Consider the following 27,344-nt stretch of genomic DNA (forward strand, 5'->3'; position numbering starts at 1 on the left):
CCAGTTAAAGTTCTTGACAGGGACGACTGAATCCAAGTATTCTGGCTAAATCTCTCAGATTGAGCAAAAAATCAGTAACTCAAGGAAACAGCACATTTCTGCACTTCTGTGGTTTAGTGACTGGGGGATCAGAGAACAAATTAGAAGAACAATCCTGCAGATAAGTACACATACATTCACGAGGACTGCATGAATGCTCAAGCAAAAGCCAGAATTAATTCATGCAAAATGGAAAGGAGTATTTTCCATATTCACCTTTTCAGAAAATTGGTTTTATTTTCAACTTTTTTATGCATGTTCCTGAGCTTTACAAAAGCTAACTGGCACTATTCAAGTCATCTCACTGTTCTTCATTCTAGCATTTAAGTTAGCTTACATATTTTCATCAAACTGATGGAGATTTATATCACTGCTCTTAAACAAGAAAGAAACTGGAAGCAAGATTTTTGAAAACTGATTTTCTTTCTGTAGATTGTTAACTTTTACTCATCTGCCTCCATTAAAATTTTTAAAGATCAGGACTCAATGTTTTGCAATGTCACACAACTACAGTGAAGTAGCAAATTAGGTCAGCAGCTGTCTTAAAGAAGAGATGACTGAAAGTATCAACTCAACTACTGAGTCAAACTTTAGACCACCACCTGAAAATTAAAATGAAAGCAACTATATTTAACTGGAGCTGGGTAAATTAGTGAGAGTCATTTGACTTACAAGTCTTTATATGACAAAGAGCTGCAAATTAGATGAGGATTCCTACTGATTTCTCCTCTCAGATCATCACAGTCTGGACAATAGTACCATCCCTATATGAGCACTCCTGCCAGCTAGTCAAATTATTTTCCTGCACGAATAGAAGGAAGCTGCTGAGAACTTCTGCTATCAATGGCAAATGATAGTACATGAATTTGGAACCCTGGCTTCAAGTTACAAGTCTTAAACATCTGGAAGTTACTTTTACAACTGTTCAGTAACCTCCCTGTTTTATTAAGGCAGCCAGTTAAGAATAAAACATTTGGGCTCAGTTGAATACATTAGAGAAACACTAACCTGAATACTTGGGTATCTTGCATTACTTGATCTCATAACTTTATAGTAATACCAACAAAGTCAAAACCAAAATGGAAGCAGGTACTGCTGAGAACTTGTCTAAGAAGAGGCAGTCTTAACAAGAATTGTTTTAAAAAACAGAACTATAATTTTAAAGTGGAAGACTCATGCTTTAAAACATATACACTAATCTAAGGATACTTCACCATCAAAGCAGTGAATCAAAGTATCTAAGAATTGCTTACTGTAAGTGAAATAATCCCTGAAACAAAGACCTGGTTGTAAATCATGATCTGATAATCAGATATAACTCAGGAGATGCTTCTGTAAATCTGCAGTTGGTCTCATCTCACTGCAATGCCAGCATGGTCAGTTTAATTTCAGCAGCTGACAGTGATATTGGGACTTGGTTGTGTATGAATAGTGTGGAGAAGCACTCAAAAAGCAAAACTCTCCACGTTATGAAAACACACAGTTCAATCACACAAAGTCCTAGTGCAATTGAATAATTTCCAAGATATCTTTACTGTAAAACAAACTTCCTAAAGGAATACTGAATTTAGAACTGCAAGCATAAAAAACAAAGAACGTTTTGTGACACTGTCCACTAGTTGATCTCTAGAGAGTAAAGGTTTTAGAAACTTTAAACTTGACAGAGATAGACGTCTTTATAATACCTTCTCAATAAGCAGAATGTGGTTTTGTAGAACACACTACTGTATCTGATCATTAGCTGTATCTGTTTAATCAAACTTCATTTTAGGTTCAAGCTACTGAATAATACATAAAGTTTAATTTTAACCAAAACTTTAAAGCTATGAACAGAAAAAAGTGTCAATGAATGTTCTAAAATTCATAATATCAAGTTAGACACATGCAAAAAAAGGTATTTTCCTTTATTAATAAATTTACAGTCATGAGAAACGTACTGCACAATTCTGTTACATTTTAATATAAACAGTAACAAAATGCAAAAAAACCTACCTCCCATTCTCTCTTTTTTTTTTTTTTTAATAGTTAAGGAAAATATTTAGCCAGCATTTCATGGTTATGATGCTATTTCAAAGATTCATAAAGCATGCTGAAACAGTAATATACACAGGAAGACCAGATTCCATACCATGTGTCCCTCAGCTCGGGCTTTGTTTTCCATGGCTTCTCTCTTTCGTTGCCAGAATTCTTCAACTTGCTTTGCTCTATCTGCAGCTATCCATCCTTTTTGCCTGAGTAATTGCAACACATAGCAAGATGAAAGTCTCTGAAATATGACACTCAGAACCCCCCCCTGCATTTATTCTAACTAGGACACACATGAAAAAAGTAACTTTCTATGAGCAAGGCATCTTCAAAAAATGCCTTCCATCAGCCAAAATACAAGTCAGACTTCACGAAACGAAGGAAAATAGGCTTAACTAAGTTAAAAGAACAACTTAAAAAAACAAACCACCACCCAACAAAAACAAAACATCATGTTGTCCTTCCAGATCCTGGTCATCAAAACAAAAATGAACGTCAAAACACAATCTTAATGTGATTGTTTCTGAAAACGTCTCAACTTGTTTCATTATTGCCATCATTTGTGAAAAAGAAGACTCCTTCAAAGTTTCCCTTCAGAGATGAGCAAGAACTCATCACATGAGCCAGTCAGTAAAGTCAATACTGCAGCAGTCTTTCAAGACTATGTTTGGAGTAAGAGCTTCTACCACTTAGACAATTAGTACAGTGTTAGTATTCTCAGAGTGTTCTGGCAACTCCTTTTGGGGATCTTGGGGGATTTTTGTTTTTAAAGGGACTGTGAAGGAATTTTCCTACCTTAGAATTAGCCAGAACAAGATGTTTTTTTCACATGTTCCACCCCAGGTCAGGGACCTGCTTGGGTAGACAAGAAGGCTATGTTCAAGTTACCATAACTGAGTATCTGGCAAGTCTCCTAGTACATACATATGATCATTTTGTAGAGGAACCAGTTTCTGACAAACTGGTTAGAAGTGGACTCAGAAGCAGCTCTCTATTAAAAAAACAAACAAACAAACAAACAAAAAAACCCAACCCAAAACCGCTGAGAAATGGTGTAAGATATTCTAACAAATGGTAGAATGATGAGGCAATCCCCTTTCCAGGGTTCCCCTAGCCTCATTTGACTGAGGACTATTGGGGGTCCAGCAACAGGCAGGAAGAAATTGGAATAAGCTGATAGCAGTAACTCATCAGGCTGAGACAGTTAAAGAAAGAATCATTTCACAATACAAGAGCTATTGCTAGTAATTCATAAATGAATTCGCACACTAAACATCCTTGCATCTTGTTTTTTCTCTCCCCTCATCCCCCACCCCCAAGCAACAAGGAAATGAAATATTTCCATATGCTACAATTCATTAAGAGGAAGACTGAGATAAAACTACTGTGATACAATAAAACAAACGCTGTAGCTGCTCTGAAAAGGCAAGACAATCCATGTAGGTGTTACAGATAAAGAAACAAACACTTGATAATCTTTGTATACACATATTTGACTCACTACAAGATTTTTACTGTAACTGTTCATTACATATGAACTCAACTGGTGGATAGTGAAATATGTCCAAACTTGTGTCATATAGCTGAAGTTTAGTTTACAGCATTGGAGGAGAGGTGCTTCCCAAGCAAAAAAAGCCAAACCTGTTTGTCTCAAACCAAATTCACAGGAAAAACCTATTTCAACTAAATTTTATGAAAATGGTTTTCCCTACTCTAAAGCCGAGTGACTCATTTTGCTAAAACATTTCAACTAGATTACTTCTGGGCTGCATTTCTGTCCAAGAGACAATTTTTAAAGATTGTTGAAGTTGAATATACTTAGCTTCATGTTAGTTGTGGTAATGTAATCAAAAAGATTGCAACTTGAGGATTTCTCAACTTCTTTAATATACATTCTAAATTACCTATCCTTAAGAAAGTTGCCATTATTTAAATTCTTTGTTTGAGCTAAACATCTGAACACTTATCTTTATATTTCACCTCCAGCTGAAAGGATAAAGTGCAGGAGAGAAATACTGTTAGGCTAGCTATGATAATAAAATTGCTTCTAGATAACGAAGTACAAATACTTACTACATTTTAAATGCTAAGAAACAGCACCTCAATTTAAGGCTAAAGGTAATCCCGTTTATAAATAGAAAAAAGTCTCTATCTATTTTGAAACTTCTGCACAGTATTTTCACAGAATGCTTCCAAGTTCATGTGTTTGAGAAATACTGAACCAGCTTCTCTTCATGATCTCCATGTTATTCATAATTTGCAGCCCTCTACTATAGTTCCTTTCAATTTTAACACATTTAAAACAGTTTACACAGGGGTAGCCTAGTATCATTTAATATTGTCAAATGTGCGAGGCAGTGTTTCCAAATCTAGGCAAGATTTGGGGATTGTGGAACTCTGTGCAATGCATTGAGAATAGAGGAGGATGGAAGTACACGCGTATATCAGTTGGGAAAATACACTTTCCACTGCTTGGTTATACCAGGAGGAATTTTAATTAGCTCACAACAGCCCAAATTACCATAAAAAAAATAAAATATACCTTGTAGCTTGCAAAATTGTAACATCAGTGTTAAACGTGTTATGTTATTGCTGCAAATTTTAAAATAGAAAAAAATCTATAAAGGCAAAATATATCATATTAAAACATAAAGCTGAAAAAAATTAGTTTAGACAGTGTTTTCTGTGGCCACTTCCTTTTTCTCACATTAGCTCCATTTATTTCTTCCTCCATGGGACACATCATTGGATCGGCAGAAGTTTAAGTAATACATGAGAAAATTTGTCCCTCTATGAAAGTTAGTTAGCAACACTCACATACTAAACTTCTAGGAAAAAAGCTATTTTCCCATTTGCTGCTCACAAGTGTGGGCACAGTTCTTTGGGCAATACTAACAGATCTGAAGGACAGCAAAGTAGCTTTGAAGAAGCTACTTGAAAGAGTAAACCAAAACAAAACAAAAAATTCAGTACTTGTTTACAATCCTTTTACATATAAAATACTTAGTTTATATTAATTGAAAAGAATAAGCATCACTGAATTAGAAGTTGCACACCATTATAACACCTGACATTCTCATCTTGGCGAAGAAAGCTCCTACAAGTTTTCCACTGATAAATAAACAGGAGCTAACAATTCTGGGAGCATTCTAGACACTCTCCTGTGCTAGAGAGTCGAACACTTAGATGTAGAGAAGGCAGTCAGAATGACATGACAGGAGAAGTAAGCATCTTCGCAGGTAACATAAAAAGTAGAACTATGAAAAAAGCAAAGGAGGAGGCTTATAATGTTATCTGCAACTGCATTAAGCCAAGAATTTTGGCTGAAATCTAGTTTAGTTACAGATGTTAGTAATCCATTTTTTCCACTATTGGGGAAGCCAAGGTTTCCATTGGTTCTAAAAGAACTGTGGTCTGCGAAGGACTAACGCACAAACAGATGGCACAGTACCAATGGATAAAAGTGGTTTTGAGACATATCCAACTACTAAATAAAACAAGACACAGAACAAGAATCTAACATGTAGGGACAGATTTACGGATTATCATAGTCCAACCTGTTTGCATTGGCTTGTTTAGACACCTCCTTCAATCTTTTCATTTTTTTCCTAACTGCACCAGCATCAGGTAAATGGTGATGACCTGCAGGCCCCTTAGGAACTCCTGGACGTATTCCAGGTGGAATTCCTCTGTAGATAAATATGTACAGCAACTTTCATTACTTTCATCTAAAGCAGACCACATGCAACTTCTAATGGAAGGTAGCCATACCTTTCAACAACTTCTCGGCCTTGTACTTTCGCCCTCAATTTGGCTTCCCTCTCTTCAGCTACTCTAATGTTTTCCTTTTGCTGTTGCATCTGGTCAAAAATAGCATGATAGTGTTCATATTGTCCTCTGGAAGACACGGGAAAAGGACCAACACCACCTCCACCGCCATAATATGGTGCCTGGAAATCAGAAGGGGTAGGGTGGAAATCTCAAATACTGATTTTAACAAGCCATTCCAATTTTCACCTCTTCAGCAGAATAAAAGCATTAATATCTCCTGCAACAATTCTGAATTGGTCCTAGTTTTATTCCTGGCACGCCCCTATTTTAATGAACTACAAGATAGATAAATTAAAAACTTATTTTTCTGTTAGCACTTCAGAATAACACACCATTTTACCTCCCTCTGACAATAATCTAGTTATACACGAGGCATCTGTCACACATTGTGGAAGTTATTGGTAACAAATCCATTGAAGCATAATTGGAGATAGTTGTTCTACACAGCAAAAATCAAAGTTTTAGCACAAAAACTAGAAGTGATACACTACTAACTGAAGTACTAATGAGTGTTTTGTAGCCAAACACCCATTTTTTCATGAAGCTGGAAACAGTTAAGCACACTTCTAAGGTTACTGAATGGTATTAAGTGCAGATTTATCCAAGATTCCCCATTGTTACCAATCTATAGTTTAGTTTCATCACAAGAATTAGATGTTTCCCTACTAAAGCTCAGATCAGGGGAACATCTACCACAAGCTACGGCTTTACGTGAATTATCTCTGTCATTCTCAAAGAATTAAAATTCCTACAGAACCTTCATGTGAAAATAATAAAAAAAAATGTTGCAAGCAGCTGTGTACAGTAGTAGCCAAGGATGGATGCAGAAAATGTGAAACTGGCAAAATAAGGTTAAGGTTGTCAGCACATGCATAAACATTCCCGTTACACCTGGGGGAAGCAGTCAAATAGTCCATGGTAGCGCATCTATGGAATTTGTTTTTACATTAGTGTCAATGGTCCTTTCAGAGTGGTCTTAAGTATTTTAAACAAATTCAAATAGGTGAGTGCAGATGTGGCAGGTTTAAGATTGCCTCCCTAGAAGTTCTTGAACAGATTGTATTTGACAACGGAATTTAACTCACATTCTGAGTTTCAGTTGCTCAACACCCATCAAGAGCTCCCCATAATCCATATGATAAAATACTGAAAGATTTATCCAGGCATTCAAATAAATATGCAGGTATGCTGTTCATCCGAATAAAAATAATTTACTATACAAGATTATAGTTTCTACAAATAGAAGGAAAAGTCTTGCTTTAGACACTATTCAAGGTTTCACCTACAGAGCTCGGTTTTCAAAAGGATTATCTAGAGAATAGTATGATCAATCACTAGGCAAATACTATGAAGCAGGTGCTCGTCAACAGTCTGCAGAACAGTTACAGCCCCTGCTAGAACCACAAACCAAAAGCCAAATCCTTGCCACCTCTTTCCCTACTTTCCCTCAGAAACAGGTGCCAGCAACCAACCCAAAAAGACAACAGGAGGAGAAAAATCATGCAGTGCATGACCCTGCTGTGCCTTCATAAGAGGCTATATGGCTTGCATTACTGGAAAGCTTGAACAATGCTATTCGACAGCATCGTCAGGGAGTTGCTCGATACACTGTTTTCATGTTGGAGAAAGCAAAAGGATAATTAAGTCAAGAATACTGTAATAGTATATGAAAACCTGGAGCGATGATAACCTAGCAGCCTGCAGTAAGATTTGTACTAAACTATCCAATTTGGAGAAGACATTTAAATGAATTTTAAAGCATGTCTGCCATGACATTTTACACCAGTGACACTTAGTGAAAAGATACACAGCCACTGAACCTCAGTTTCCCTAGATGACTGAGAATACTGATAACAATGCAGCTGTAGCTACAACAGAACACTTTACACATTTGCAGTGTCTAAGGACCTTGCAGTAAAACTCTTAATCAGAAACATGATAGTTTTCAGGAACATACATAGCTCTCATCTAAATGTGATGATGCTGATACATTGTGTTGTATGGAAGCTTGTATTGGTGTCCGCCAGTTTCATCTTAGAGAGAGAAGAACAGCATAAGAACCAAATGATGTTTTTTGACCTTTCCATTAAATCAGCACCGAGTAGTTTTTAAAGTCTGGTATGCTTAAGTTTGCTTTTATATTTAAGCTTTACTTATATGATGTGTGGCACATATCCAAAGATAATGTCTATTTTGAAATAATACATATTTAATAAACAGCTACTGAAACCTGGTCAAGTGCTTGTGTATTCCTCATATTCTTGTACAAGGAACAGAAAATAAAACCTTTATTCATTTTGACTCTACTGCTCCATCAGAGCTTGTTTACAAAAACCCTACTAAACATGTTTAGGCCAAGTATTTTTGTAAGATTCACTACCACCACAAAGAATAACTGTGTTTTAATCCATTTTCTACTATGAGACAGATTTACACCACAGCAATACTTAAATTCCTGCACTGGCTCTGTCTGATGAAAGTACCCAGACCTTTATATTCAACTATCTTCATGAGACTACTTCCCAGAACAGTTATGTTTCCATGAAACTATGACACACACAAACAGGCAAAAAGAAACTGTCATAGGAATCAGATTATGTAATTAAATTATGTAAGATGTGAATGGCTAAAGAGTTTACTGCTTTCAGAAAAAAAAAAAAAATTAGATTTACTCAAGATTTTTTTACCCCCCTCCTGAACAACTTATCAGTAAACATTTATGTTGCTAAGTAACAAAGAAAACTTAGAAGCAGGTGTTTAATACTGGGGAAGAAGACCATTATGATGAGAACCTGGAAAAAGATTTCAACAAAAGAGTTCAAGAACAAACTTGAATGTAAAAGAAGCTGTCCATGCATAGATTCAGCACAGGAAAAGTAGCAAAAGCAGGAGTGGCAAAAAGAAAGTGGCACATGAAAACCATTACTAGCAGAAAGAGAAGAGATTCAGCAATTTAGGAAGTATTAAAAATGAAAATTGCACATGATCTCCAAAAAGCCAGGGAAGGAGTCTGTTATACAGTTTCTCTTAAATTATCCATAGATTAATAACGGGCAGCCCCAAGAGTTGACCTCCAAGAGCAGATCTTTCTGAAAAGAGAAGACCATGCCAGATAACCAAAGGTGGGGGGAACAGACTACACCACATTTCTGCATCTGCTGCCAACCTTAACATCACCACTTCCACCTGAACCAAGCACATTCCTCCATCCTTGTTCCCTGGCTCTGTTTATTCGTTCCATCTGAAGGAGAAAACAATACAGGAAAACATAATTCAAGGAATCACTAAGTAAAAATTGAACTTAACTATTAACACATTTTAAACATATTTTACCCTTTCTTTTTCCAATCTTCTCATTTCATCTGCCTTCAGTAAACTGATCTGCAATGTGTAAGGATTAAACATGTTTAGTAACGGGGAAATCGAACTACTCCATATTCTTATGCAACATGTAACACAGCACAAAATATTTCATTAAAATTACTAAAGGTGAAAAAAGAAAGTCTCAAGAATCTTGTCTACCTGATCTCTCTGGCGTTTTTCTTTTTCAGGCAATTCTAACCTTTTCTTTTTTGAAGGTTCCTGAAAAATAAACATATAATTTGGCATTTATTATTGAGCCATTATTCTGTCAAGCGTCTGTCAGGATAGGTTAGTGCTCCAATTGCTGGTATCTGTCCACGAAGATCAAAAAAAAAAATAATTTAAGAAAATCGCTGTTACATAATGTTACGAAAAAAAAGATAAGGAGGAAAGGTTTGAAGGTTTTACTTTGTCATTCTTGCTCTGGACTTAGCTTTTGCTTAGTTTGAAAATTAACAGATGATTTTATGATACCTCAAACATTTTCCTCCTTTTTTCTCCTGGATCCATTTTCTTCACTGGAGTTGGAAAGGCCTAGATAAAAGGTGACACTTCAAATCAAATACCATGATGCCAGAATGAGAGAAAAAATCTAATCGGGGCGGGGGGGCAGGAAATCTTAAACCCACAACTTAGTATGTGCAAAATGGGGTTTAAAATAATTAATTACTCAGGAGGTTTTAAATGAAAAGCACTGCTAGGATCTAGGATTAAATGCTACTGTATTTGCTCATCCTTTACTAAAAGCTCTGTCTTGAAAGCTGAAGGCAGTAATTTTTAAATCTCTTTTGTCTTAATTTTTCTTCTCTGGCAATATCATTCTGCACAACAATCTTTTCCTATAATAAGTCTTTGAGGGTCCCTAGATATTAAGATTCTCTTTTATTTGGAGAACAGATTTATTAGGTTATCTTTAGGCTCTTTTGCTTGGGTAACTCTAACCAAGGTTCTTGTTACCTCTGGAAGAGGAGAATGAAGACACTATTGAATGCCTGGTAAAGAAGCAGCTATACATAATAAATGATGCTGCCTACTCTAATCTTCTCAAAAAACTTACAGTTACTTTTAAAGCATTTTTTTTTCTGACCGTACTAGAACACGGAGCACTTCATAATATTTTGACAACCTAAAACCCTATCAAAATGAGTACTTTAAATTCAAGTATTTCAGAAGATGGAAGCCTTTAGAGACTTAAGTCAATGTAGTTCAACTACAGTGAGTTAACATAATATCACTAAACAAAGGAGATGATTGTTCAATGCTCCTCTGAAAAGCCAGTTGAGAGCTGCAAGCTCAAACTACCCTGGAAAAACAGCAAAGAGAAGAAAATGTCTATTACTGTAGCCAGTTTCTATCCTACATCTTACCCCTTATCACTAGGTACAATCCGCACAAAGAATGTCTTAAAATTGCAGCATTACTGACTCCTTACATGCAGCGAGAATATATTTCCTCAGTCTCTACCCTGCTTCTTTGAGTCTCTATGCAAGTTGGACTCGTGCTAGCTGGCGAAACTCGATTATAGAGAGCAGCAGACCAGCAGATGGTTGCACAATCAAGCTTTAAAACATAAAAACCTCATGGTCTCATAAGGACACACAAGAAGTCTGTGCATTCCCTTCTTCTTGCTCTCTTTTTCAAACTGTATATCACAAGCCAACAAGGCTTGTGTGATCCATGAGCTTCTCCCTAAACCTCCGATAACTTTTGAACCGCAAGGATAATTTATATCTCAAATATAATTTTCTAACCACCTATCAAATTTGACAGATGGATAGAGATCTCAGTATTATGTTCCCCAAAGTGCCACAGGGAGAAGTAAAGAAAGAAAACACAAACCCCACAAAAAAACCACAACAGCAACAACAAAAATATTACTTATTCAGAAGAAAATTTGAATTAGTTCTCTTGATGAAGTGGGAGCTTCTTGGTTGCTAGTTGTCTGGCACATGCATATAGCTCAAAACTAGCTGTATCATAAACATCTCCTGGCCATGCAGTAATTAAAGGAATAAAGAGAGAGAAAAAAAGAATTTTATGTAATAAGTAGTACAGAGAAGATGACTGGAAGATCAAAAGTACTGTATGAAAGTATACAGAAGACTATTTCTCATTAGGTCATGGAATTAAGTCTGGAAAACTCCTCTTCCAATTACACAATTTCTCTCGCTGACAACACATTAGAAAATGACTAAAAAACTTTTCTATGTTTTGAAAATCTGCGATTATTTTTGAACAAGGAAGAAAGATGCAAAGATTCTTATCCAGTGTCAATGATATTGGTATACCTGACAGACTTCCAATATTTCTAAAAGTGCCAACACCAACAAAGGAACTGAAAACATGCAAAGCACATCTAATTCAGCAGTGGAATTAAAAACCAAACTTAAGGAGCAGCCTCCAAAAATCATTATATTAAAACAACGTAAAAAAAAAAAAAAATCAATAATGAAGCAAGCCAAGCATTTAAACTACTACTACTTTCTCTGCAGATGCATGTGTCCACATAAAAGACATTTTCAAAAGGAATGCATAGTATTTTCATAGCATTTAAATAAGGTATGAGCAAACCAGTTCAATCTGAGTAACTTAGCTTCTTACCTGTCTAGATTTAGCCAATGGTTTCTTCTCATTAGGCTTCTTAGCTGCATCACAAGACTTCCTGATTACTAAAGGCACTCCATATTTTGCAGCAGGTTTGGTAATTTTCTGAGCTGGTGCAACTGAAGTCAGTATTTGTTCTTGAGCTGGCCTTTTAGCTAAAAAAGAAAAAAGACGTGTTTTACAGCTATCCAGGCTGGCCAGTGTACCATATTTCTCATTCCCAAGGTCTTGGAACAGCAAAGCTGGAGGAAAAATGAGTGACCTGCTAACATTTCATTCACATGAGCTGATGCCTAAGTGCAATATACCCAGTTGCCCAAAACAGTGTGTCTAAATTTCATGCTTGATAAGATACAGCAAAACACAATCCCTGAGCTTTTCACTCTCAACACTTAAAACTGGAGAACTGAAGCTTATTTCAGCTGCCATGCTTTTATTATCCAGTTGTCATGGTCACAGGGAAGTTTTCCTAGTGGAACAGAGGGAGAGGCCTCCCTCCACTAACGACATTGGATTACAACCTGCAACACTAAAGTCAGCAGAAGATGAGTTCTGGAAGAACTTCAATGGCCTTCAGGGATATTGTTTTCCCTGCAGAGTTCCTGAAAATATGCCAATATTGTGGATTTGATTCTGTGTTAGCAGGGCTCTCTTACTACAGCAGGACAGCCGTGAAACACTTACGCAAGACTATCAAAAGACACAGAAGTACTTGCCACAGCTTCAAGTAATTACAAGGAAATAAAATAAAGGGGAGTAAAATCTAGGGAAAAAAGGGTAAACTCATGCAGGAAAATGAAGTAAGGTAAGACCATTCTGACAAAATGAACCATGATCTAATTTGCTACTAGTAGTAGAAATTCTACTGCTTTGGGCTGAAGTCAGGGCTTAATCCTGGAATCTGTATGAAACCTCCCACATTTTTACAAAAAATGGTATTTCTCATTACCCGTTTGTAATTAGCAAGGGGAAAAAAAAATGGTACAATAACTACACATAAATTATTGCCAGTATTTGTAGTCTTTGCTGTCTCCTTAAATTTTGGAAGCGTAGCATACTGCACGACAAAAAAGTACACTTAAAATATTACAGGACCACAGTTTGTATTTGCATCACTTGTACCCTACATACATCCAGCTCCCCAGGGGAAGGGGGAAAATAGCTCCCCTCTCTTTTTTCCTGAAACTTCTAGAATCAGGTATAAGAACACACCAAAACCAATAAAAGAACAAAGTTACATACGCTATCTTGCCAGAGCTGAAAGCAAAAGCACTCTACATGCTTACTTACCTGGTGCAGCATGTGGTCCAAACTTATGGAAGATTTTGTGATTGAATTCTTCTGCAATAAGCTAAACAAAAAGTTGAACAGTTAGCCAACAGTATTTATGACTGAAGCTAGAAAGAACTTTTCAGAGAAGTGTGCCACTCCCAGTAAGCATCTAATTAAAAGTATTTACTGTAACTTAAATTTAAATGAATATTCAACTTTATGTATTCAATTTAATATTACTAACATGAATATGAGGCTGGATTCAGTATTTTCAAACATTTTTTCCATAATTGCTGCAAGAATTTTAAAAAACCAATTTAGTCTGACTTCTGGGTGGCACATGTTACCTCATTTATGAGCTAACTAAGAATCTAGAAGAAAGTTAATGTGAGTATCAGCATAGTTTATGCATAGTTTATTTCAGATTTCTGTATAGTTGCCAAATTTCACTTCAATTTCTCAGACAGCTTGTGTCCAAAAAACCAGTCCTTTAAAAATGTTTGTAGTTTTTAAGTTTCTCTATGCTTTTCAAGATGGGAAGGTTACTACATATGTGGATATCTAGGAACAATGTATACAGTGTGCTGTCAGGCATATCAAATCAGCATAAAATGTGGAAAATAGCCTTAATGGAGTAAAAAAATTGGAGTCAAGACAAAGAACATTCAAACATCAATAGGCTATCATCTCGAATATTGTTATGTAGTTCTGAACCCAACACCTCAAAAACCATGTAGCAGAAATGAAAAAGGTTCAAAGAAGAGCAGCAAGGATAATTAAAAGTGTTGAAAAGATTCAGTACAAAGAACAAATAAGCTTGCTCTTCAGCCTATAAAAAGACAACCGAGATGTAATATGACAGGAGAAACACACAAGGGCAGCAAATGATAATACCAATATAAGAAGTGGGGTACAACTGAATATAAGGAGGAAGGTTTAGAATAAACAAAGTTGATGCCTTCTGCAACAAGTAGCAGACCTGTGAAATTTCTTACTGATCATAAAATCTTACACAGGTTCAAGGAGAAATCAGGTAAGCTCATGGACAAGAAATCTATTGAGGATGACTAAATACCAAAGAAGATGCTTCCTGAACTGATGCAATTGAGACAGAAAAAGATGAAGGCTGGGAGAGTATTATAGGGTAATGTCACGTACGCTTGCCTTGTTCTTATATGTCTCACCAGGCACTGTTCATGGCCAGTGTTCACTGCCCACAGGATACGGAGTGAGACTGACTTTTAACTGAGCCAGCACCATGTTGTTGTTTTCTAACATCCTGCTCTCAAACTTCCTGCTGAATCTGAGTGCCACAACTGGTGCTACCAATACAGAATATTAAAGGATGGGAACTAAAAAGGAGGGGTTTTTACAACAGTAGAGCTACTTGCAGACAGATAATGGCCATACTACAGACCACCTTTCTAGAGATGGAGCGTGCCAGGAACGCATTACTTAACGTTCTGACAACAACAGACAGCAACGTTAACTGAATAGTTGCTAAACCCCAAGGTTTTAAAGAATAGTCTTTATAGAATCTTGAAATATCCAGATTATTTTGATTTGCTTAAAGGCTACCAGTCAGTTACAATGATGCTGAGGAGTTTAAAAAAAAAAAAACCCAAGAACCAAAGTGCAGAACTTAGGACTCTGCACATGATGGCAGGGAAAGGTTTTAACCTGTACGGTCTGTCATCAAAAGATTCTGTAAGCAAGAAATCACACATAAGAACGGTCTCCTACTAATGGTATTTCAGTGATCTTGAAGCTTTTATTTGGGTAATAAGCAGTAACAACTGAAGTGTGATGTTTCCATGATAACAGAAAGGAAAAATAACTCTTCAGCATCTTTCAAAAAGCCCTTTTTTTGTTGTTTTTAAATTGATGCTAATTTAGATCCACTCTTTACTGTAACTTAGTAACTATAAAAATTGAGACAGAATTTATATAAAACTGGAAGACTGATTTCCTGTCATTTAAGAGCAGGATTTCAGCAACAGTTGCAACATGTTGAAGATGTCAGCTATGGAAGATCTCTTAAGCTTAGACTAAGTAAAGCAGAGGACAACAGCATCAGCCATGGATGAAACTGAAAAAATAGGCGTTACAGCTGTGTCACAGAATGACCACCTCTGGCACCATTTAGTAAAAGGTGCTTTCTGGCTGTGGAGGTTTTTTTGTTGCTCTTAGGATTAGGTAGCATCTCTAAATCAAACGTGTTAGTGATTCAGCTGGAAAAATTGTGTGCAAGTATTCATGCTCAATCTAGGAGCAATTAGTATTATCAACTGGTTGTAGTCTATTACTAATTATACTTTGCCTGACTAACTCCAAATAAAAATTCTATATCCATTCCAGCTACTGGAAATAAAAATCAGATCAAACTATTGCTGTTGTCAAAGTTAGAACAAACTTATCTGCAAAGACTTCTGAATCTTACCTTTCACTGTGACTTTAATCTGAACTACTATTAGTTGAAAATCTATTTCATATACAATTGAAATTCCAATTATATATGGCCTTGTCATGAAATTTCGTTAGTTGCGAGTTAGAATCCATTAGAATTCTTTATACTTAGTGAGGTCTCCTTTTGCATTCATTTCCTCCCTCTCCTTTCTCTGTCTACATTTATTTACCTCATATCAGTACTATTATTCACTTGTTAATCTTGATCTCTTTTGATTAGATTTATATTAAAAGGACCTGAATAGAGGTCAAATGATATCGACAGATTCTAAACAGAATAGCAAGAAACTTCTTCGAGGTTATATACGCATGATACATTTAAACATCAAGAAATTTTAAGATTAGTTTACTTAGCAATATTTCACAGAACATGCTTTCAGGCCATTCCAAATTCCAAACAAAAAATGGACTGAAGAAATTTCAATAAAGCAGCGATGCTGAAGTAATTGACAGCACCATTTTATGAAAAAAAGCGTATCTAAATAAATCAACATCTCACTCATAATTCCTCACTACATAGAAAAACACACAAAACAATGCACTTCAGAAAATGCCAGTTTAAATTGTTTGTGGAAACTAACAAATACTTAAGTAATTTGAGATTTTTCTTTACAGTTCATAACAAAACTCTTTTTTCCTCAACTGAAAGTGTCTCTATAAAAGCTCTAGGGAATACCATTACGCAAATTTCTCATGTTGTACATTAACATTAGAATAAAGAAAAAGTCTGTGGTGTTTTTAGCAAAACTAGAACTAAAACTAACGCCATACCTGTGGTGTGAGAAATTTTTCAACCCGTTTGGCTATGAAGTTTTTCTCCAATATGGAGTTTACTGATGGTCTATTCCTAGGATTCCTTTTAAATAATTGTGACAGCAGATTACGTAGGTCATAGGAGTAATGCACAGAAACAGGAGGAAAAGGTCCAGAGATTATCTTCAGTACCAAGTTCTTCATGTTGCCAGCTTCAAACTACATCACACAAGAAACAAAACAGTTACTACATACTACTTACTGTCTGTCCACCTGCAAGGCTGCATATAAAGATGAAGAGGAAAACAAAAAAACAACACATCTTCCCTTGCCTCAACACACCAAAACAAATTTTCAAGGCCATCAATAGTTTACATCAGCAGTTTAAAAAAATCTGCTGCCAAGTGTTCTGATTATAAATACATCACAATACAGGTACTTCATACTACAGGTATAAATTTTGCTAACAAATAATTATTTCCCTCCAGATCTAGACTGACAATGAAATATAACTAAAGATAAAATAATTACATAATTATCTGCTTGATCTCTCTCCCAAACACTTTCAACCATCACGACTTCTGCCCTTTTTAGCAAAGCCACATTTCAAATGAAAGAATGTAAAGCATTCACACTCCTTCAGTGTTAAATCCAAAGGAATGCTTAAACTTCAGCTTAAGGTCAGAAAACTGAGTGCACCATTTCAATTCCTTTGCACAATAAAAAGAAAACAGTACATATCACCCAGCTCACAGAAAACAACCTATTGCCATCAACTCTCAGAAAGGCAACATTGTCAGCATTGATGCCACAGACAAGACTAAGACTAAGCAATAAGAAATTACAAAAGATTGAAATGAAATTAAATCTTTTTTTTATTTTCATGCTGTTATAATCTTTTTTCTTTTAATAAAAATAGCTATTAAACACCCCCCCCCCAACCAAGACCGAAAAAAAAATGTTTTTTCTTCCCTTCCTAACTGGAAAATCAGTGATAAAGATGTATTTTTCAAAACAACACACACACACAGAGGGGGGAAAAAAAAAAGGGGGGGGGGGGGGTGACGGACACGACACAACTCTTTCACCTTGGAATGTTTTTCTAAGAACTGTTCCTGTTCTAAACAGAAACGCATTAATCCACCTGCACAAAAGCTGACAGTCCAAATTCAGAGTTTCAATGAAAATGTCAAGTTTTTTTGAAAGAAAGGAACACTATTGACAGTATCGTTTGTTACAACACATAATTTTTTTTCAGCTAACACAGTTCATTAAAAACCTATATTGAAAATAAAATATACAGTGCTAAGATTTCTGGAGAGATTGGCATGAACCAAAATACAGATGGAAAACGTTGGTCAGTATAGGAAAAGGAGATGAAAATGTTGAAGGCAATTTTAAACAGTCACCATGAAAGCCTTTCAACAACTGAAATCCATTTGTGTAACATCAGGAAAAATTCCTGTTTGAAACCACTATTCTTTTAAAGACACAAGAATTTTCTACTCACCGCATGTTTAAGTGTGCACATTTCATAGAGAACACAACCAAGGGCCCAGATATCGCTAAATCAAAGAGAACATATCTTAAGAATTAGTTCTAGATGTAACATTGCCAAGTAACTTACATCTGTGAAGTCTATCTTTGAAAAGTAAAAGGTTGTATTTTGAGTATGTACAAGCTCCCTTGTACGTATATCTTCCACTCCCCAAACCACAAAATTCCAACAAAAAAAGAATTCAACAACCAAAAGTAAGACCAACCTGAAAACCAGATGAGGTTATTTTGGGTCCAGATTTTATTTAGACCTTTTCATCTGAACCACTTCAATCACAAAAATTAGACAAAATATGGACAAAGGCTTTTTTTCTTTAAATATATATTTGCCAAAGGTCTTAGAATTAAACAAACAAAAACCCAAACAAAACTCACCACCTAATTCAGCAAATACAATTCTTAAAGTCAATGTACTCTGTTTAACATTGACTTACCTCCCCTCACTCATTACACGACTACAGAATTTGGTTAGAATACCATTGGATAATAAACCGCATGTAGAAGAAATTGAGGGACAAAGAACTGCAACAATTTTTATCTTTTAAGAAACCAACTGAAATTAGTATAAGGCACTCACAGCAATGGATGCAGCAGCTTAGTGCAGTATAAGACTAACTTGAAAATGACCATTTTAATTACATTAGGGACGCTGTTACCAGATAACAGCCTACTGCCAGGACAGCAAACATATAAGCAAAGTTATCTGAAGCAAGCTGAGCCACCTATCTAGGCATGTGCTTAGAGAATCCAGTTACTGTGTTTGTGATTTCATCTTTAACACAGTTTCACATTCATACTGCATAAATTAAGGCAGTACAACTAGCGTGCAGATAGACAAAGGCAGAGCCATAATTAAGAACACTGCTAGATCTAGAACTCAGAGCATTAAGCTAAGTCATCTCTGCATCACAGTGCTTTGTACTGCACAGACCTACTAAGGTCCCACCTGTACAGTGAGACTCAGTACCTTCTTGGGTAAGAGATGAACTAACAGCTGTTCACCATCATATGAATAGAATAGCTTTAGACTTCTAAAAGAACTCACTTTCTTCTTACCAAAAACATTTAATAAAATGCTTATTACTACCTTTTATTGTTGTAAGGCTTGTTCTGACATATTTCAGGTGACAAGTAGTATGGCGTTCCTATGCAAGTGCGAGCCAACTCTGCAGTACTAAGAAAAAAAGAATGAATGTTAACAACTCACATGAAGTGCGTAGATTGCATTTTCCTAGATCAAAGCAATTTAAGTCAGAGAAAACAGCATCAAAAAGGAGTTACCTGTTAAGAACTCTGGCGATCCCAAAATCTCCCAGCTGTATTGTTCCATCTTTGGTTAAAAATATGTTCTTGGTATAGAAATTTTAAGAAGTCTGTTAATTAAAACATTCATACAATTGCACACTTTTTGTTCTCAACATGTTTTGGGAAGAATAAAGTTTTCTACCATTCAATCACTCTGAAGTCGCTAGCAACAGTGTTATTGACTACTATTAAACACCCAACTTATTCTAGTCCTACTTCATCAAAATTAAACACTATAATACATTCTAAAACATAACCTTTTCTGTCCCCACACATAAACATATGAATAACACTCAAGTAGCTTCATCAGATAGTCTCATCTCTTTGTACAAATATCATATAAACCTCTTCCAGACAATTCTGAAGAAAAATGTTTCCAGTATTAGAAGCATTTATGTAAAAACACCATTTTCTCTAATTTGCCAGTTTACACTAGCAAGATATTAATTTAATCACTTTGGAAGTAAATTCAGTTAAAAAATAGTTACCTACATACCTGTGACTTTATGTCCCGATGCAAGATTTTTCTATCATGTATGTGTTTTAGTGCTAAACAGATTTGTACAAACCAATCCAGAATCTATGTGTAAAAGAAAATGCAACGTCAGGATCTTTATCTGAAAGCTTCGCCAGTTACATAACTGAAGATTATAAAATCAATTTTAAAATTATAACTCAAGATTTTACCCTCTTCCCACAAACCTGTCTTCACTTATACCATAGAATAATTAAAAATGTTACCAGTACTGTCACTATAATGCAGACTTTTCAATGAAATATGCTTATTACCCAAATTAGATATTAAGCCTGAGACTACTAGTTTCATTACATATTATAAACCTAACAAAAGTATGCAATATGAATTTGATTGGCTAAAATGTTTAAGATATGGAACTTGCATCTTAAAGATTGTACTTTTGCTGTAACCAATACGATAAGTCCTCTTGCAGTCAGTCAACCGAGAGTCCTAGAATGCGATACTGATGTTTACAGAAACACTTATTTTATCATACAGTAATTTTATGTATTTTACATTAAAAAGAAAAATAGTACAAAGCAGATTTCAATGAGAAAAGCAACAAACAACATATAACTAGAAGATCATAAGCAAGCCAACAACCCCCTTTTTTTTCTGTGAATTTGTAAAAATCACAATATCAAAAAGTGACTAACAGCAAGAACTTTTCCACATGAAAAGTGGTTTCACATTCCCAACTTAGAAGTACACACACGTCAAAATTACAGTATAATGCAAGGTGTAATTTTAACTTTTCCACCTTAAGTTCTTCCTGTAAAAGTGAGCCCAAATTAGAAAAATGAAAAGTTTTACAGATTATATCCAAAATATTTAATGATTACCCTATTCTAAATACCATCAATGGACCCAATATACTAAGCCTTTCCAACCACAGGTAAATTGAGATCTTATTGGATGCAGACACAAAAGCATAGAAACAATTTATAAACAAGGAAACATATGTCAGTTCTAACCAAAAAATTGAATCCTACATAATCTATTTTCACCTAATTTAATCAAATCTGTACATTAAATCCTCTCATCTATTCCAAATTCTCCCACCATACAAATGCCTTTATAACCAGTATCACGGAAAAAGAAAATCTGCTGGTATACTTCCAATACAATATTAATTTTTTTCTAATTGAAAAATACACTTTTGAATTATGTCAACTTCATATTGCTCTATTTTGTATTATTATACTTACAAAGTATGTTATTTTATACTTCTGATAAATGAAAATCAGTATTACAAAACAAAAATCCTGCGCCATTATAACTTTAAAAAAAAAAAAAGGTCAAAGGCTTAAAAATATTCATGTTGTCCTTCAGTATTTTTCATTTCTCAGATTTGGTTTAATTTGCAAGAGATCCAACTTTTATTAAAAGCATCTTACACAGACAGACAAAACCCCAATAACACACCCAGGATTTCTAGCTACATTTTCTTTTAAGATACTACTGTGACTGATGGCAACGAGAATCACAATTTGTGAACCTCCCCTTACATTAAGCAACCACATCTACCAAACTGAATCAAAATGATTTAAAACTCATGAAGAAGTATCATGCAACAAAACATTATAGCAGCAGTTTGTTCTTACCTGATCTTCAGAGAACAAGATTCCTTTCTGGGCATTTATTTTTTTAAATAGGTCTCCTCCTTCACAGTAATCCATCACTATGTAAAGACAGCCATTTTCTGTAAAATAAAACATAAAGTATTTCAAAAAGAAAAGAAAACACCCATCTTTAACATAACTTTCTGAATATCTTCACTGCAGTCACAGAAAAAGTAAAAAAAGTAACCTTTTCACATGCAGCTTTAGATATCATTTATTAGTTCTTTTTTCAAATTTCAAGCAAAAATGCTTTTATTATTTTGAGTTCCACAACATAAGTTTCCCGTTTCTGGTAACATTGGACTATTTTGATATGGAGAGAAAGAAATGACATCTGCTGAACCAATGCCCCAAAATGGGGTTCAAAACCACTACGAAACTAAAGGCGTCACTTTATAAATGCAATATAAAACCACTCTTCAACCTGCTTTCAAACATCCTACAGATCCCCTACCCTAAAAATAGAGATCTTAAGTTCTAATTTAGGTAGTTGCCTGTATTTGCCTAATTCTTTCTTGGAGTTTTACCTGGACAAGGTATTACTCACACGAAATGCAAGAATGGAAGAATCATCAGCTCTCATACCAGACATACAGTTCATTTCAGAGACAAACGGAAACAATTATTTTCTCACTTTTGAATGAAATTTGAGGAGACTTCCAAAAATCCTATGTAAGTTTCCACTAGGAGGTATGAACATATATAATACATTTCATACAGAGATACAGTTTTGTTCCCCAATGCAACCTTTTCCAGTTAGTGATGAAAAAAGAGATTAGGCAGAGGCAAACTGCAGGTTACCAAAACCATGGGAACTACACTACTCGCATATTAAGCATGATTTTGAGAAGAGCTGAATAAATGCATAAAATCAATCACATGCTGCTCAAAAGAAAAACTCTTATGAGTTAGTCATAGCACTTAAACTCTAAGTAGAGTCAAATTTAATTAAATCATCTAAGTCGTTTAAATTTCACTCCCGCAGAACACTTCTGAAATCTGTCTTTCAAAATATCACACCCAGGATTTTTCTTTTGTGCTTACAGCTGTTTGTATTTTGGTTAAGCTTTATATCAGTATTATTTTAAGAGATGATTCTAGGAGTCTGGACTTCTTGCAGACCTGCTGCTGAAATAATTCTCTTTTATAAACCAAATCAGTATGTTCAAAAGTCCATGTGCTTTAGCAATAAAGATGCAACATGAAGTCCTGTGAAGTACAGATTACAGAATTTACCTTGTAAGAAGAAAAAAAGAAAAAAGCAGTCTTACAGAACAGGCCTCTATTGCAGAGAAGACAGAAGAGTGGATTTACAAACCAGACGACCACGGCTGTGCAATATGACTATGGCACAAAACTCTAATTTAATGAACAGAAAAAATAAAAGCCGCCAATCAAAAGACATATGAAAGTCAACAGAAAGGAAGGAAAGGAGAAAAGAGCAGTGTCCCTAAACAGTATCTCAAATAATATTTAGAGGGTTTTTTTAATAGTATTTTAACCTATATGATAGGCTTTTGGAATCTTTTATCTGTTCTGTTCATTTCCCAAGACATACACTGTGAAAACAAGGTGGAATTATGTTCTCCTTCCTTCATAGCTCGATGAAGTAAACAGTCCCATCTATTTTTCCAGCTCTGAAAGCAGTGATACAATTGCAATTACTGAAGACTGCATTCTAAGAAAACAGACTTTGAGATAAAATTGCTCTTGCTAGGTTATCAATACCCAAATTTAGACCATACTCATATTTAACATACACAAGCATTCAAGTCATTAGGGTATACACAAGTATTCAAGGAGACTTACACTCTGGAGAAACAAGAGAACATAACCCTTTCATTTAAGCATCAACCAAAATTGATGCATGTAAGGAAGACACAGGAACATTTCTGTTTAATTGTTGCACTTTTAAAAAAAATTACTGTTATTTTTAAATGTGCAGGGGAATTGTGAAAAAAACACAACCAAAAAGAACTGAAATAAGTAACAAAAGCATGAAAAAGACTGAGACAAAACACACAGACTTTTAAACTAAATGCAGTAAGTAGTGCACAGACCGTCACTTACTATCATTACTTCAGGTTCTACTATACTAATTAATCTTACCTTCAAATGACTCCCTATACAGGACAATATTCGGATGTTTCATGTTAGCCAATACAGCAACTTCTCTCCTTGATTCTTCTCTCTCCTTATTTGACATCTTCAGAAGGAAAATAATGATTGTTGAGAACAGAAATACAAAAAGAATGGATCAGTAATTATTAATAATCACTCACCTTAGAGATGTTTATTTCTTTAATAACGTACTGTTGGCCATTTTCTTTAGCTTTGACAAGAATTGCTTTCCCAAAGGATCCTTCTCCAATCTTTCGCACTTTAATATATTTATCCATAGTTATCTTCTTAAGGCATCCTTACTCGAGTGCTAGGCAAAAAAACCACATAACAGATTTAGTTAGCTGTACTTAGTCATCTAGTCTGCCAGGTCACATTACATTATTTTTTACTCAAAACATCAATCCATTTGTCTCTTCAGTTGCATCACATGCTTTGTAGCTTTTCAGTAAATCATCTACTCTTAGTCTCAATTCTCTATTGGTACAGTTGGCTCACTTGGTGTAGAAAAAGGGCTCCATTGCTAAAACTGGTTTAATCCTTCATCTTGACAGATAGTATAAAAAACAGGATGTGTTTTATCTTTAAGAAAGATAAGCAGTCACAGTGCCATAACTTCTGATTCAGCTAGCACACAAACATCATATGGAGCTATAGCATCTGGTTAGCAATCTTTCATTCACCTTTACTTGGAAGAACTATAATAGTAGGGGGGAGAAAAATCCCTACATGTTGTTTCTTAAGAAGCACTAAATCCAGTATTTTGGAAGTTAGTCACTATAATGAAGCCAGAAATGGACTGAATTTTGGATCCCCAACAAGTTTAGAATCATTAGTCAATATAGTAAGGTGTGACATTAATTCTGACTGAAAACTTAGGTAATTTATTTTTCTATGTTGCATATAAAATCAATTCATTACAAATGACCACTTAGACTACCTTTTGAGATTAAACAGATTACTCAGCTGCATGTTGATTGTGTTGAAGGTTCTATATTAAAAAACTTTGACAAAAATAACGTGTGTGGAAGGTACGGCAATATAGAGAAGTGTCAGAACAGCAAAGAAAATTGGCAAAACAAAGACCAAAGTGACAAACGTCAAAACAAATTCATGGTGGACTACCAGGCCACCTTTTCTACAGTAGAAAGAACATCCGTACCCTGAAGAAGTTCCCATAAGCTGAAAAAGACAAAAGGTTCCTAAGCTTTTCTGCATCCAAGCCTCATTTAAGAGCACTAGCAGCATTTGTGCTTTCCTGTGCCCAGCTTCCTTCCAACAGGAGACCCTAGTAGCTTAAATCCATACTTCACACACTTCTCAGGTAAGGCTCTTCGCCCTGATTTGGGGTCATATTTTTGTCACAGAATTACCATGCACCAGACACAGATGCTGCTAAAGAGTCTCAGGAAGATGAAGGACCCCTACCATGAAAGCAGACTAAAATGAATAAGCTTGATTAGCATAGCAAGTCAAAACACAAGAGAACCAAAGTAATCTTTTCTGCAAAATAGGAGATGGGAAAATAACCAGGACTAAGAATAACTACCAGGAAATAAAAAACATGAAAATGACAGGCCTGCAATGTCTTGGTGGTTTGGTTGGGTTTTTTTGCCTTGAAGTGCAGAAAAATAGTTTAGCATAAAGTTGCACTTCTAAAAGAAGAAAGACTCAGTATTAACATCAATATTGTCTTTTGGGCAATAGCAAGACATAGCAGGTAGGACACAATTTTAACTTCATATGGCTTTAAGTTCTCTTCCTACCCCTGCTTTGTTTATGAAACAACCTATGCCGTACTACCACTAAACCAGCTGCATGAGGCATCGCTTAGGGCTCCTACTGCACGCTGTTCTGTGCGAATATAAACGATCAATAAGCAGCCTGTGGGCGAGAAGGGACAGTTCGGTCAAAGAGGGGAGATAATTTTGTAGGAGTTAGATGGCTTATTTTTACCCGTGGCATAGGAAATACAAGTCTTGAGAAAGGACATCAGCGCTGACAGGGCGTTGGCTTTTCAAGCCCTGGGCAAGAGGTCATTTTATCCATCACGGACAGGCACAAAAGCGGCTTGTGCGGCGGGGCACAAGTGACACCCCAAGACAACCCAACCGACCGCTAGGCGCGGAGAAAGCGAGGCGACAAACCCGAACCGCACGGCCAGGCCACGACCAGGCGGACGGAAAGAGGCAGCACACAGTGCCCGCCAGCCCCAGCCCAGCGGCAGTGCAGGCCCCCAGGCCAGGCGCCGGGCTAGGCGAAGCGCCGGGCCGGGCCGCACTCCTCAGCCAGGCCCCACCAAGCCACCGCCCCCACACAGCCGGGGCGAGACCGGCGCCAGGGCGAGAGGCGCGGCCGGGGACCCCGTCCCCCGCCCCAGGGCGACTGAGAGAGAAGGCCCGGCCCGGCCCCGCCAGCTGTTGCTGCTGCTGCTGCGGCTGCCGCCACCGCCAGCCCCGCAGAGGGGCGGCCCCGCGCCCCGCCCGCCTCATCCCCACCCCGGCATACCTCCCCGCTGCGCCTGCCACGGCCGCGGCCGCTCCACCGAGCCTCACGCCCGCCGCGGGTCCGCCCCCTCAGCCCCTATTGGCAGGCCCGCCCCGCACCTCGGCTCCCATTGGGCGGCCTGTGGCAAGGCGGGGCAGCAGATGCGCTCGACCGCCCTTTCCCGCGTTAGCGGTGCTTCACCGTGGTAACCGCACGGCCGGGAGCCACGTGACGGGCGGGGCTGGGCGCGTTTGCGTTTAAGGGAGGGGGAGATAAAAAAAAAAAACCCCAAACCCGGCTATCAGTCTTCGGCGAATCAACGACGACCCGCGAGGGCGCGCAGCCTGGCACCGGCGCCTCCTCAGGGACTGCCCCGGGGCGGGGACTGTAGGGTCCCAGCGGGGCTGTGCTCAAGCCTTCGCGGGGAGGGAGTGGAGGCTGCCCAGGGCGGCTGGCTCCCAGGTGGCTTCTCTGGTTCCTCTGCTCCCCAGCCGAAAGGGTGAGCCAACGGAGGGAACGAGGGAAGGCTTGGGACTCGCAGCGCTCGCTCGCTCTCGGTCTTAAGCGTCTCGATCCGCCACCCCGCACGCCCGCTGCAAAGCGCCGCTCAGACTTGTCAGCCTTTTACATAAACGACCGTGCGGGTATTTTATAATTTTTTCCTTGGGGGGAAAAAAAAACCAAAACCAAAACGAAACACCTAACCTGCCGCAGTGTTTTGCGGGAACCTCCATCCTGTCGAGGAACGCTAAGCAAACTCTTTACCGGCCCCAGTACCTTGGCAGGCACCAGGTGCCCGCCTGAGGGGCTACGCGCTCAGCCCGCGATCTGCGTTTCACCTGCGGACTAACAACGTTTTTAAGCTCTCGGGACCCTACGTAAGGCGGGGCGCGCGGTGTCCCTGACACTTCAGGCGCGCCGTGGTTTCGCCAGAAGCCAAACGATGCTGCGATGTACCGAGCCACCTCCCGTCCCTGGGAAACCGCCTCCCGCCCCTTCCGAAGCACGGCGGCTTCCCGCTGCCCCGTTGCCGCCCGCCCTGCGCAGCGGCCAGCTGTAACCCGGGCCCGTAACCCGCCCCTCACAGAAAGGGCCGCCTCCGGCGTGGAAGGGAGCCCGGCGACCGAGCGCGGGCCGGGCCGGCGGCACCGGAGCGGAGCAGAGAAACGGCTGCAAGCACCGACCCCGCCACCAGCCCCCCTCACCGGGCACGCGCCTAACAGCCGCTCCGCTCTGCGGCCGCCGAGAGGCCACGCCCCTCCGCGTGGGCGAGCGGGCGAGGTGGAGGGACGGACCCGTGTCGGCAGCGGACCGCGGGAACCGGAAGTAGCGGCGGCGACGCTGAGTCCGGCGAGCGACGGCGGCGCGCGTGCGTGGCAGGA

At 37.8% G+C, this 27,344-nt stretch overlaps 1 protein-coding gene across 10 annotated transcripts in view; it reads right to left on the minus strand.

Annotated features, from left to right (window-relative positions):
• The window catches only part of NEK1 (NIMA related kinase 1), a 50,648-nt gene extending 24,546 nt beyond the window's left edge, over window positions 1-26,102 (minus strand). For 2 of the 10 annotated variants that reach the window (XM_069786848.1, XM_069786830.1), the window contains exons 1-18: window positions 25,984-26,102; window positions 23,637-23,785; window positions 23,464-23,560; window positions 21,337-21,434; window positions 19,712-19,795; window positions 19,192-19,259; window positions 18,998-19,084; window positions 17,864-17,918; window positions 16,372-16,572; window positions 13,153-13,213; window positions 11,860-12,017; window positions 9,733-9,792; window positions 9,418-9,477; window positions 9,229-9,276; window positions 9,062-9,136; window positions 5,836-6,014; window positions 5,622-5,753; window positions 2,168-2,270 (exon numbers count right to left, since the gene is read on the minus strand). In XM_069786848.1, coding sequence (XP_069642949.1) covers window positions 2,168-2,270; window positions 5,622-5,753; window positions 5,836-6,014; window positions 9,062-9,136; window positions 9,229-9,276; window positions 9,418-9,477; window positions 9,733-9,792; window positions 11,860-12,017; window positions 13,153-13,213; window positions 16,372-16,572; window positions 17,864-17,918; window positions 18,998-19,084; window positions 19,192-19,259; window positions 19,712-19,795; window positions 21,337-21,434; window positions 23,464-23,560; window positions 23,637-23,753 — 1,683 coding nt within the window. In that variant the 5' untranslated portion in view covers window positions 23,754-23,785; window positions 25,984-26,102. Of the gene's footprint in view, window positions 1-2,167; window positions 2,271-2,859; window positions 2,920-5,621; window positions 5,754-5,835; window positions 6,015-9,061; window positions 9,137-9,228; window positions 9,277-9,417; window positions 9,478-9,732; window positions 9,793-11,859; window positions 12,018-13,152; window positions 13,214-16,371; window positions 16,573-17,863; window positions 17,919-18,997; window positions 19,085-19,191; window positions 19,260-19,711; window positions 19,796-21,336; window positions 21,435-23,463; window positions 23,561-23,636; window positions 23,786-25,983 lie in introns of all 10 variants that reach the window. The other 8 variants (XM_069786866.1, XM_069786854.1, XM_069786875.1 and 5 more) reach the window with 6 other exon arrangements.
• Window positions 26,103-27,344: the final 1,242 nt, after the last annotated feature.

This window comes from Haliaeetus albicilla, chromosome 1 (genome assembly GCF_947461875.1).
Source record: "Haliaeetus albicilla chromosome 1, bHalAlb1.1, whole genome shotgun sequence".
Lineage (NCBI taxonomy): Eukaryota > Metazoa > Chordata > Aves > Accipitriformes > Accipitridae > Haliaeetus > Haliaeetus albicilla.